The 13,514-nt window shown below is 46.4% G+C and overlaps 1 protein-coding gene across 13 annotated transcripts in view; it reads left to right on the top strand.

The window, feature by feature from the left end:
* NDRG2 (NDRG family member 2) overlaps positions 1 to 12,780 on the top strand; it is a 45,128-nt gene extending 32,348 nt beyond the window's left edge. For 6 of the 13 annotated variants that reach the window (XM_083411326.1, XM_083411333.1, XM_083411327.1 and 3 more), the window contains 6 exons: positions 2,863 to 2,907; positions 6,634 to 6,685; positions 6,858 to 6,905; positions 8,142 to 8,177; positions 8,937 to 8,988; positions 10,769 to 12,780. In XM_083411326.1, coding sequence (XP_083267452.1) covers positions 2,863 to 2,907; positions 6,634 to 6,685; positions 6,858 to 6,905; positions 8,142 to 8,177; positions 8,937 to 8,988; positions 10,769 to 10,929 — 394 coding nt within the window. In that variant the 3' untranslated portion in view covers positions 10,930 to 12,780. Of the gene's footprint in view, positions 1 to 2,862; positions 2,908 to 6,633; positions 6,686 to 6,857; positions 6,906 to 8,141; positions 8,178 to 8,936; positions 8,989 to 9,552; positions 9,592 to 10,768 lie in introns of all 13 variants that reach the window. The other 7 variants (XM_083411331.1, XM_083411324.1, XM_083411332.1 and 4 more) reach the window with 2 other exon arrangements.
* The last annotated feature ends 734 nt before the right edge of the window (positions 12,781 to 13,514 follow it).

Genomic DNA, 13,514 nt, shown 5'->3' with positions numbered 1-13,514 from the left:
ATATAAATATTAAGGTAGCTAAATAAATAACTGGAACCAGGACTGGCACAAGACATTTGCATGCACACGCAATTCCACATACAGAGGTTAACTGGGCTGGCAGTTCAATTTTGCTTAGCACTTCTAACAGTGCTAAGGACTGAGGACAGCTGGCTCATTGTGGCTGCGCAGCACTGGCTGCATAGCAAGTGACAGAAGGGTACAACCAGGGGGTGCTCAGAATGATAATTTCCCCCCACCAGCACTTACCGCCTGAGGCAGTTGCCTCATTCTGCCTAATGGCAAGGCCCCCTGTGACTGAAACGCTCTTTAATTCCCACACAGGCTTTCCTCGGACTTCTGACAGCTAAGGGTTTTCTGTTCTGTCTTAACTGCTTGCTTTTTCTATTGAAAGAACTACTTGCCTTTAGAGAAGCACCCCCTGTGTGTTACCGCATGGCTCACTGCTCTGAGGATGTCTCCTGACTGGAAGGCAGCAAGCCCAGGGCAGTGTGACTCATGCAAGGATGAAATGGGTGGTTCTGCTGCATCTCTCCTTTGGGGAATAGCTGAACATCCATTCAGACTCAATGCAGAATCACAGTAGATTCGCCCGTCTCCAGCTGAAATGGATTGGAAAGGGGTGGCTGTTTCCAAAGTTGAGGGAGCCCTTGAAGAAGTGTCATCTGGTGCCGTTCCACTCCTACAGGGTCTTGGGGATAGGGCCTCTGTGTGGCTAATTTTGTAGTTCTGGATGACGACCCTGCCTTTTATTTCACCATAACTCAACTTCCAGGGCACTGTTGTAAAAAGAGTTTGAAAAAAACACAGCCACCGTCTGATGTCAATATGAGTGTTCAGTCTAAATAGGGCCCAAAACAGGCACCCACAGTGATGTTGTGTATACACCATACCCTTAAAAGCCTATATCAAGCATGTGGTTTTGCCCAAAGAATCCTGCAAATTGTAATTTACCCTCACAGAACTACAGTTCCCAGCACCCTCAAAAAAACTATAGTTCTCAGGGTTCTTTGAGGGAACTCACATGTTTTAATTTAAATGTAAGTTGTGTTCTGCTGGGCTACCAGAGCTGAAAGGAGCCTTCTGAACCTGGGCCTGGGTAGATGGTTTAGGTTCACGGAAGCCCTTAATAATTTCCTTCAATCCTCATTTCCTCTCATGGAACACAGTTTAAGGAGTTGCCATTCTAATGAACTTGCTGCTTGTTTTTTTTTGTGTGTGTGTTTTTTTGCTCACTCATAAATTTAACCTCATGCTTCTCAGAAAGGCTGCTCTGTTTAAAGGTTTTGACAATATGCTGGTGTGTATTATTTAAACTTAAATCAATGAACTGATGGACCGTTCAAGTTAAAAGGCAGATGACTGAAGCCTTTGTATTATTTCAGTCATACGTAAGCTGCCTTGTGCGTGGTTGTGAAAAGATGGGATAATGATAAATAATAACTGCAGTTATTTAGTCACTGCACCATTTGGTTGGCCCAGAGAAAGGGATGAGACACAGGGAGGAGTGTGTGTGTGTGTTGGCATTCTGCAGCAGCTCGGGGGGGGGGGATGCAGGATGTTATATTGGTGGTAGAATTCAATCTTCAGAGAATCTTAACTTTATGTATAAAAAGAAAAAGGAAGAAGCAAGTTTCCAGGCCTCATGTCTGCGAGAATATGTTTGAAGGTCTGAGAAATCTCAGGTGCTGGATGAGTGGCTGAATAAGATTTCCCGACATTAGGGAATGGCTTGCATACTTCTTTGCTTTGCCATATGACTAGTAGAAACAGAAAGGCAAAGCAATCCCACATCTAAAGCCCTGCAAGCCTGGATATAAGGTGGGAATGATGTTTTTTTTCTTTCCCTTGGGCTAGCTCCAGGTGAATGCGGCTGAGGGGTCCAATATAGCATATATTAGGGATGGCATATTTTGAAGAGCAAAATAGAGGATCCTATGACAGACATTCAAAGCAAATGAATGCAATTTGCCGCAAGTCTTACCCCTGAAAAAGAAGGTGTGTCCTGGGAAAAGAGGACACTTGGCAACTCTGTTTTAAAACACATGGCTTCCACGAAAGAATTGTGGGAACTGTAGATGGTTAAGGGTCCTGGAAATTGTATTTTTGTGAGATGTAAACTACAGTTCCCAGGATTCTTTGGGGGGAAGCCGTTCACTTAAAATGTATTTTGAATGCATGATGCGGATGTGACACGAGAGTCAAGGCTTCAGAATGCCACCCCAAAATGCCCCAGTGGCAAGTTCCCACCTGTTGAGCAAAGCTCAGGGCTTCTACTGAGAGCAGTGTTCCTCTCCACTGGCAGAAGGATATGGAAAAGGCAAGTAGTTGTGATTCCCCTTGCCCCTCGCTCCCCAGGAGTAAACATCAGGATCGTATCCTCAGTGATGCAAACTTTTTAAAACAATTGCAACTGAACAATGCAATATAAGAGGATGATGCAAATTGTCATCAGGTTAGAGAATTATGCTCTGCTTGGTGTAGGATGTAGATTGGCTGCAGAATTCGGACTGATTGTGCTGGGATTGTTTTGTTTTCTTTGTATTTGACCAGTATGCTTGGTCCTGAAAGTTGGCAAGGTTGCCAACCTCTGGGTTAGAAGGATATTTATGTGCCTTCAACAATTGTATGGAGAGGAGATGTTTGGAAGGGCCACAGTGATCAAGACAGAGGAGCACTCTTTTGAAGTGTCCGGGGTTGGCAACTCTTAGACCTAGAGTTATATAACAAGGGAGACCAGCATATGGAGAGCCTAGTGATGGTATTGGTATGCAGGGGCAGGGAGCGGGTTGCATAAGGAGGTCTTTGTTTAGGAGGCTGGAAAAAAATAAGCTTACAATTCCCTTCTTTCCCCCCTTACAGCCGCAGAGACCTGAGCTTGGAGCGCGGAGGAGACATCACTTTCAAGTGAGTGCCAGCCAGCCCCTGCATTTTCTTTCACACATTTGTGTCCTCAAATTGCCACCTTTGCTTCTGGTAGGGCTCACATGCTGTCAGTAGCAAAGGGAATTGTTTTTTTTAAAATACAGATTAGAGGCTCGGGTTGATACTTGCCGCACAGTTCATCCTAACACAGCACTGGAAAAGATGCACATTAAGAGGGTTGCCAGCTGAACAGGAAAACTGGTCTGGCCTGCTCTTGTGCCTTTGAACAGCGGCTTGGGGTGCTAGCAGTGCAGCTATTCATGAAACTGGATATGAAATTTATTACCTAAAGCCTGCAGATTAAGCATTGCTTGAAGGCATAGGAACAGTGGCAAGTTGAAAAATTTGCAATTATTTATATACAGTAATACCTCCGTGAACATCTGCCTCGTCTAGCGTCCTTTCCGGCGAATGTCCGCTGCAAACCCGGAAGTACCGGAACAGGTTACTTCCGGGTTTGCTGCTTGTGCATGCGCAGAAGCAATAAATCGCGCTTCACGCATGCGCAGAAGCGCAAACCGCTCCGCATGTGTGCGTAGACGTGGCGCTTTGCCCTGCGTCCTTTTCGGCTAGCGGCCGAGGCTCCAGAATGGATCCCAGTTGCAAAACAAGGTATGACTGTACTTTTAAAGCACTTCTGCATTCAAACATATATAAGTACTTTAGAATTTCTAGGAGGAAAAGCTGGAAGAGCAGAATTCTTAAAGATGCGTCAGTGCCTTCCCACGTATTCCTGCATTGCTTCTCATCCTCATTAATCTTATTTTAGATTAATTAGTGACAAGCTTGCTCTGTTTTCCCAGCAATTCTTTTATTTTCTTCACTCTGACACTTCAGGGACTGGCTTGCATGATTAATTAATCGAAAATAAAAGGTGTGACCTTGTGAATAACTCCCAGGGGTGGCAAGAGGGATGTGGAAAGAGAGATGCTAAAAATAGAAATTTCTTACGTTGTGTCTGAACGAAGGCAATCTTGCATTGCAGTTTTTGTTCCTTCTTGTTGTTTTCACTGATCCCAACTTAGTGGGACAGTGTCTATGGGCATCTGTCAAGACCCCAGTAACAGCCACCCCAAAAATCCTCGCTACTGTCACATGCTCACTTGCCAGCTTTCTGGGCACACCAGTGAGGAAAAGGAGCCAATTCTGCAGGCATCAAGCAGGGGCTACACAGAAGGGCCACTGGGGGGCGCCTCCAGATTCCCCAAGGTGCATTTTGCCACTGGGAAGGGCTATAGCTCAGTGGTAAAGTCTTGCATGCATAAAATCCTAAATTCAATCCCTGGCACCTCCTGGTAGGGCTAGACAGGCACTGCCAGTCACTGTAGACAGGATTGTGCTAGATGGGTCAATGGTCTGACTCAGTACAAGGACTGTATGTCATTGGCACAATAATTGTGCAATAGTGATGAATATATACCAGAGGTCCACACATTGATAAGTTATTCTGCAGTGCTTCCCCGATGTTATGGCATTGCCGTTTGGAGGGGCACTCTTGTGCTATAGGGCAATGAAAGGGGACGGGGATAAAGTGGAAAATCTGTGTATAAAAAGTTAAAGAATTTCAGCAGGAAGTCACAAGGCATGCACCAATTAGAAATGAAGCAGTATGCCCACCTTGAAACTTGCAGGCACAAACAGTATTGAAAATGGAATCACATATAACTTCCCCAACATCATCGTGAATTCACAATAAAAAGGAGGGGCCCTGACTATGTTCTTCTGAGGGACCCAGAAAAAGCTGTTTATAACCCTGATTTTTTTGAGTGTGCTCATCTTTATGAGTTTCCCATTCTTGTACACTTGCTCCTTTGAGGAACCATGAGCTGTTCTTTTGGTTGAGCTATTTTATTTTTAAAAAGAAACCAACGCCCTGAATTGACACAAAATTCAGCTGCACACCCTTTTATAACAGCAAAGCTCTGCTGGAATGGGAAGTTAATGGGAAGGAGGACTTCCATCTCTGTAGAATTTGGATATAGGCCTTGGTTCTTGTGCCAGGTTTCATGAGGGGCCTGGGCTGGCTCAAGCTATATTGCTTCTCCAGGCAAAAGAAAAATTCACACACAGCCTTATTGCAGTCTGTAGACCCAAAATACATAGTACAACAATAATGAATAATAATCAGTAATTATAATTTTGCTGTTCCCAATATTGACACCTTATATGCAGGGAGATTATGGTCCTTCCTTAAGGGTCTTCCCAATTTCAGTCTTGTACCCCTGGTTCACAATTGGATGGAGTGAGGAGATGGAGCTGCTACTGGGAAAATGGTGGATGCCCTGCTTGCTCAAATGTTCGCAGGGTGGCGGGTAGTGTGCTCCTCCTTGAGGGTTTTTGGCAGTAAAACTGTGTGGCTCTCGAAGTTTGACGCCACTCTCCACCCACCCAAAATGGTCTGTATGGCCTCTAGGGCTGAGCTGACCCTGAGACAGGAGGGTATCAGTAGTGTACTGTGGTTGCTAAGCAACCTTAGGAAGCACCTCTGCACCCCAAACAAAATGGTTGGGTCTGAGCTGATGCAGTGTGCAAGAGTGTGTCGCTGATTGCCAGGTCCCCTTTTCCACAGACTTCCAGGATAGACATGCCCTGGATTCACACTGAGGCAAGGATTCCTACTGTCCCCACCACCCAGAGAGGCCTGACATATCACCAGCAGTACCTGAGAGCATAACTACATGTTACATTGACCACATGAGAGATCTGTTTGTTGCGATTTCTAATGGCTCCTGCACCAAGAGTCAGAGAGAGTGGGAGGTGATAGGGATCAATTGGAGTGGAGGAGGAATCCTTGGCTGCTCCCCCCCCTGTTGTTTATCTCCTCTTATTTGTTTTTCTTTCTTAACAGCTAACTTCCCCAACTTCTCTTCCTCTGAGTGCCTGGGAAAAATTAGTCACTTGGGGCAAGGGGGGGAGGCAGCCAACAGCTACTCCTTCACTCTGCAGTTTCTGTCCTCTGCCTTTTTCTGCCTGTGTGGGAGAGAGGAGTTTTCAGAGTTCTCCTGCAGTGCAGCTGCTCTCCTGTGGTCAGTATAACACAGCCCTTCCCAACCCAGACTACAATTCCCATCAGCCCCAGCCAGTGCAGCCATCCAAGACATCTGGAGAGCACTAGACTGCAGGAGGCTGTTGTAGCCTGTAGGCCGCTTCCGGACAGCCTGTTTAATGACCATCTGTTTTTATTTGTTCGTGGGGACATTATGGGGTGTTGCAGGAAGCAAATGTGATCTGATACTTCAAGTCTGTTTTCCCATTCTGGAGTTCGTTGTGCAAAAAAAGTGCCCTATCGGCTTTGATTGCACAACTTGAATTTGCCACTCTGTGACTGCATCCCACCTGAAAATAGCAGGAGTCTGCAAGGGCCTAGACTCCTGGAATCCCATCTTCAGACTGTTTCAACCTGCAAAAATTTCTTCTCTTCTTCGCTCCCCCATCCTGCTTAGACTGGTGGAGAACTCAAAAGCTTGCTTGCTATTTTTTTGACATTTTCTTGGTCCTAATAAAAGTACTACCATACTGTGGTTCGGGGTCCGTTCCCCCTCTACGAATCATCATGGCTGTCTAGCTTTTCATGAAACGTAGAGTAGGGCTCTTGATGCCCCAACTCAAAAGCTGTTCACCTGTTTGCAAGACCCAAGTAAGCTGAGTTGCAACCTTTACAGCAGCTTTAACTTTCTGACACGTTTTTCTTCTTCTCCACATTGCCAGGTGTCCTGTGATGCTGGTGGTGGGAGACCAGGCCCCTCATGAAGATGCAGTGGTGAGTGATGGTGCCAGATATCTTCTCAAAAATTCCACAGCACCAAAAGACTATGGAGCCATTGCACCTTCAGCCCACCCTCTACTTTCCGGTTTTGACAGGAACTAAGATACCTATTGTCTCACTTTAGCTCTGCTCTTTATCCTCACGCTGCCATTATCTCTCCCACCAGGTGGAGTGCAATTCCAAACTGGACCCTACCCAGACCTCTTTCCTCAAGGTAAGCAATGCCTCTCGAGGCCACTGCAGGGGATGCCAGTCTAGCTTTCGGCTTCCATTAACTTTGCTGCTGTACCTTTGTTATTTCGTAGACCTCAACAAAATTAAGCCAACAGCGATACATAGCATAACATTCAAAATACATTACAGTGGGTTGCAATGCATAAATGATATAAAATAGCAGGAATGTCTAAAATGAGATCTACAACATGATACCTTAAAATGTGGAACTTAAATGTGAGCCAAACAAAATAAATAACATAACCAGATTAAAAACTGTAATGCATGAGAACAGCAGCCATACAGGATAGGTTTGATCAGGAGAGATTTCCTTTCATGCTTCATCGTCAGAAAGAGAAAGCTAGCCACAATCTCTGTTAATAACTTGTTTGAATCTGCCTAAAGGTAGGCCAGCTACCATTCAGAAGTCCTGCCTGGAAATTTTCAGATAATACAAGTCACCAATCTGATTTGGTCGTCTTCATAGATTTTACAGGCAAGAAGTGCAGAAATCAAATATTCTATCATCCCTTCTCCCATTTGTTATTTTATTAGGCTAGACTTATATACAATCACCAACAAAAACCTCTAAGCACCTTACATAAAACAATATAATCTATTAAGAATACCCATGAAATTCAATGCTAAAAACCTGGTTGCTCCATGTTTCTTCTATGACCATCATTTTGTCTCCCCACACCTCCCACTTCCTCTACCTCTGTCTTTCAGGGCTGGTCTACCATCCCCATAACATCACTTTTGAGATTCCTAAAGTTTGCCTAAATCTTTTTTGCTGCCTCCCACACACCACACACCACAGCTACTTCTTTGTTTATATAACTTTAAAACTTTGAAGGATGAATGCATAAATGCTTTCTTAAGGTTTCCTTTTGGGGAGGGGCAGGATTTTTCTGAACACAGATTCTCTGTGCTAGGAGGTAGGGCACAGGAGTATTCTTGGTAGACTGTGACTGAGGTTCCGCCGGTGTCAAAGCTTTGGTGTGTCTATTCATGTTTATACAGAAATCAGCTCAGGTTCCCACGCACACATGCAAACCAAATTCAACTTTTCCTCATCCTCTGCTGTCACTGAACAACAACCTGTGCTTTGCAGAGAATCGTTGAGAGTGGGAGGCGGCCACTTAAGAGAGATGGCCAGGTCTTCCTCCTTAGTCTTGCATATTCTCCAGCCTGTAGACAGTTGCTCCCCATTTAGGTTTCTCTTTGTTTCTTTCAGATGGCAGATTCTGGAGGACAACCACAGCTGACCCAGGTGAGACAGGCTGGCACGACTGGTGGGAGGGTCAGGGGCAGGATTGGATTCTGTCCATTCTGCTGCACTTAGTTAAACCATCCCTAATGTTCCTCAATGCATTGTACCTTCTGCTAGGGCATGCTTCAAAAGTTTGTGCACACTTCTTCGATTTAAATAGAAAAGTAACTTTGGGAAGGGGTGGTTTAGAGTTAGGAGAGCAAGCACTTAATTTCCCCTTTCCTGCTGCTGTTTCTCCAGCTCCAAATGCATCTCACAAAAGTTTTCAAGGTCCCAGTAACTTGCAGATATATACCTGTGGGTGCTTCTGGACTGTTGCTGTTTTCTAGTAGGATCAATCAATTACAATTGATTGACAGATATTGTACAATAAACCTGCTTCCCCAAAATATCAGACTTTTTGGGATAAGAAAACTCAACATTCATAGAAAAATTTTCTTTGTCCTGAAACTGGGTGTAGACCCCTTCCCAAAATGTGACTGAACTTATGTCCAATTGTTGCTTTTTAATTGTGTGTTGTTGTTTTTACCCAGATTGACTTGGAGGGGTTAACATGCTAGACATTTTCCAACTTATTGTGGGTTCTTCTGCCTCCAATCCCAAGCATTGGTGTGGGGTGGTTTTTGTAAAGTACTTACGTTGTAAAGAGGGAGGCAAGATTACAAATATGATGCAAAAAAGGATTGGCTAGTTATGTTTCCACCTTGACATTAGCACACCTCTAATGCTTTCCTCTCTTCCCTCTCTTCCGTCCTTCAGCCTGGTAAACTGACTGAGGCTTTCAAGTACTTCGTACAAGGCATGGGATACAGTGAGTATTGGATCCTAGACCTTCTGCCCCCTCCCCCATACATCCTTCAGAGGACATGCATTACAGGGAATGTTTGAGCCAGAGCAGAGATTTCTCAGAATACCCGTCCCCTCAATATCTCAGCTGTGTGGTTTTCTGTGACTACTACTAGGGCCAACATCAGAGGCTGATCCAGTTGGGTGATTGCCAGGGCTGAGACTCACTAAGAGATCCATCTTCTTCCTTCCTTTGTGAGCATCTGAAGACCCTGTTCACTGTCTCCACCTTGACTGGGCCCTGCACCCAGTTACAGTGCTCCCCATAGCTCCTTGCAGTAACGAAGGGATCTGTCTCTTTCCAAGCACCATGTTCCCTCCATCCTTCCCCCAGCTGACATTTGCCTTCTTGTGACATTCCTGGGGGCCTCTTAGATTAAGTTGCCTGGGAACTAGGGGTGTCTGGAAACTGAAGCCAGTTCTGACCAAAACCCTTGAAAAGTGGCCAGTGGTGAATTCTTATCCCGGGCGGGGGGCGGGGCGTGTCTTTTCTTTGTAGACTGAGGTATATTTTCCTGTTTCTCCTCAGTCCCTTATGTACTGGACAAGAAACTGAGTCAGGGGTCAGGTACCTTCTGTGGTATTTCCACCCAACCACCTATAACCCTTTGACACACTCTCTCCCCGACTTGCCTGCACACCCTCCCTTGTGACTTCCTCACTCCCGTGTTCTCTAAAACTCACACTTACACCACCTCCAGTTAGGTCACACCGAGCTGTTTGCTGTGATGATGAGAAAGCAAAATTTGGTATATTTGGGTTTCTGTCGTGCACCTAAGTCAATAAGGCTGGTGATGGGCCTTTGTATAATGTCATACGCTGTATGACACTATCGGACAACAAGGACTGCCGCAGTTCTGCACCATGCAAACCTTAAGTTTGCATTCCAAAACAAAACTGCTCACATTATCAACATGTTATACAAATGACCTAATTATGTACAAATTTGATCAATTTGCACCCCAATCTAGGCTTTGACTGTGCAAAATATTTGGGGGTGGGGGAAAGAAAGTGGTGATGATGCATGGCTTTGTTTTGGAGAAGGGATGCAATGCAAAATGGCAATAGATGATGGAGGGAGCAGGACCGCAGGCCTTGTTGATGACTATGCAAGTTATTCACATGATCTGAAATCTGCTGCATGAGCCTTCCGCAGAGGAGTCTGCCTTAAGGTCTTTCTCCCTTCCCCTGCCCAGTTGCACTGGGTTCTGCCTCACATTGGGGGTGCCTGGTGTGCGTGCGTGATGTCACATGTGTGACATCACACAGTGTGAGGTGCACATGACTCAACGGGCCCCATCAGACCCTCCTGTGGCTGCGATAGGCCCCCAAAGGCCCAACCGGCAACCACAGTGAAAATTTTGTGGGTGCCCCAGAACCCAGGGTCCCCCAGAGATGGTCCTATGCTTCTCACTTCCCACTGCCCTAGTCAGCCCTTAACTTGCTCTGCAGGTCTCAATGCACACAGGTGCTGGGAATTTGAAGAAAGGTGAGCTTGTACACATAAATAAAACCAGTAGGTGTTGCACAATTCCCTGGTAGTTCCAGATCCGTATTTCACACCCAAAGGTGCTCAGTCCCAAATGTGTCTTAGAAGCTGCAGCGGCCATGTGACGACTATGCTGACCTTGCACTGATTGCTCACCCTGCCTTGGAGGAGCAAGACCTGGGAGGAGCGACCTATGTCTGGCTACATGCAGGAGCTTTGTCTGACTCTGCCCATTTCTCTTTTCTCCTCCCCACAGTGGCTTCGTCCTGCATGACGCGCCTCTCCCGCTCGCGCACCGCCTCTCTGTCCAGTGCCGCCTCAGGGGACGGGAACCGCTCCCGCTCGCGCACGCTGTCCCAGAGCAGCGAGGCGGGGGCACCTCAGCCGCCAGCCCCCACCATGGAGGTGTCCTGCTGAGCGCCGGGCCAGGGGACGAGGCCGCCTCCCACCTCTAAACAGGACTTCTTCTGCTATCCCACAATGCACTCCGGCCACTGGGCCATGTGACGATCTCCCCTAACGGTACTAAACGTCCAGGGAGGCCCAGATGGGATGCAATTGTACTCTTTTTAAAACAAACATTAACTCCCCTTGAACCCTTCTTTCTCACCCAACACATACACACCCTCCCTCGCCAACCCTGCCCTCTTCTCTCCCGTAACCTCAAGACTAGTGTCAGCCCCCCACCCCGGTTCCCTTAGTGACCCCCCTCGGCACCTAGGGAGGTATGGATGGAATACTATACATTTTCTAAACTGTTAGATCATCCTGCACCTGTTCTGAATTTCTCCTCAATCCTCCCTCCTTTTGCACACTTAGGTTCCTTAATAAGGGAAGTCTGGATTAGCGTTGGGTTTCTTTTTTCTTTCTTTCTCTCCTGTCTAGATCATAACTAACCATGGTTCCTCCTCCCCCTGATTTCTGAGTGATTCGTTCTTGGAGTAGCCTCGATGGGCAACAGATTGCCTTGCTAGCTCTCCCTCTCTCTTTGTCCCCTCCGGAGTGTACGTAGGCAAAAAAAGCAGGACCTCACAAGAGAGACGCACAAGCCCCCTTAGAAGGACTTGTCATGCTCCTGTCATGCTGACGTAGTGCCCCCCAGCATGGCAGTTGCTTCACCCCACCCCCATCATCCCTCTGCCCTCCTTACCCGCCTCATCCCCTGAGATTTCTGTCCATTCCGTCTGTCTTGGGAGGTTAGAGCTCCTTCTCCAGGGCCTCTTCTTCCCCATTCTCACTTCAATAGAAACGGAGCCCTCAGCCGCTCCTCCTCGCCCGCCATCTCTCTCGCTTTCGTTTCTCACCTTCCCCTTGCCCATCCCATGCAGACACCTCACCTTAGCCATTCTCTTCCCCACCTGAAACCCCTTGTAGATGGTAGCTGCGTTGTGATGTGCATGTACGGTTCCTGCTAAGACAGCGAGTGATTTGGGCAGTTAGGGGCATTTTGGGAGGCTGGTCAAAGCTAAAATTAGGGATTGGGGAGGGTGGGGTTGTTCCTTTTTCAGGATGTTTCAGGGGGGATGCTGGGAGGGGAGACTTGCTGGAGGCTTGAGCCGGATTGCTTTGTTGTGACTGTGCCAGGCACAGATGTCAACAGGCTACAGTTATACTGGCTTTGTGTAATGAGATGAGTGGAGGAGACTCCCGACTGTTATCGGCTGTGATTATTATTATTATTATTATTTTTGCAACAAGGGCTGACTGTAGTGGGTTCTGGGTGCTGGCTTTGAGCAGGGCTCTTGTGGTGCCGTGGAGGGCAAACTTTGCGTCAGCTTAACTCTGTAACGGGATTCCAACTGTATCAGTTCTCTGAATGTTATCAGCTGTATTAAAAAAAAAACCCTAAATGTATCGATAGTGTTTGCCATGTTGATCTCACAGAATAAGGAATCCAAAACAAATAAGGTAAAATATTTTCTTGGAACCAGCTGTAGGTGAGGGTATCCAGTATGTAAACTTCTGAGTGGCACAGAATGCTTCGTCGAAACCCAGAATAAAGAGTTGTTTGTGAACCCAAAAGACAATGGTCCAGTTAGAAAGTCACCTTACCTATTCTGCAAACCTGAATAGGCACTGGGGGTTAATGGTTCAGCTGCCTGTATATATGGGCATTGTTTGAAATGGATTCCAGCTGGAATTTAAACTCCATCATGTAATGGGATCCTGTTGTATTTGAGAATGTGTGGGCTCTGTGTTTTTTTTTTCTCCCCCAGAGCCATTGATGGTGAATTCTGATTCTTAACAATAAAGTCTCTAGAGGAATGAGTTTTTGCTTCTTTTCTTATGGCCAAGGTGGCCCATTCATCCAACAAGCCAGGGCCATTTTCTACAGGACAGGGAAGTTCCCAGCACACTGTGATAAAAATGAAACACCAAAGTTGCCAGGTAGGGTGGGTCGGAGACAGAGACCAAGGCTCAGTCTCACCATGCCATCTTCTTGCACTGGCCAATCGGATGCCTCGGGGAAATGCACAAGCAATTCACATCTCCTAGTAGTGAAGCTGTTGGTAAGTGCCACTGGCTTTGTAGCCCCAAACAAGCATGCTTCCTGAGGTTTGCAGAAATACATCATAAACAAAACCCCATAAGCAGGCAACCCAGCCCACTGAAGATTGAGGATGCTCGGTAGCCCGGAAATGTTGAATGTCAAATGGAAAAGGGAAATTGGGTGGAAGCATGGAGCCCCTTACAGTTTACCATATCCTAAAGGAATACTTAGTTGACCTGAACCTTGAACAGAAGCTCTTGGGCTGGGAGGTAAGGATGCGCACTCTAACATTTCATTGCAGGTGCCACCTATGAGACTTAGTTTGTACACATTGTTATCTTCACAACAGTCTCTAAGGTAGTTCTTCTATATTATTACCTCCATAGTGTGGGAGGGAGGCAGAGAGGTAAGGCCATGTAGGAAACTGATGGGTAGGGTAAGAGTTGCCTGTCCACATTTACCCATGACTCTAGAAACCCCAGATCCTTTTGTTCTTTCCACAGAACTCAAA

The sequence above is a fragment of the Podarcis tiliguerta genome, assembly GCF_965153285.1.
Source record: "Podarcis tiliguerta genome assembly, chromosome: 13".
Taxonomy (NCBI): Eukaryota; Metazoa; Chordata; class Lepidosauria; order Squamata; family Lacertidae; genus Podarcis; species Podarcis tiliguerta.
This window is presented reverse-complemented; position numbering and strand designations above follow the sequence as displayed.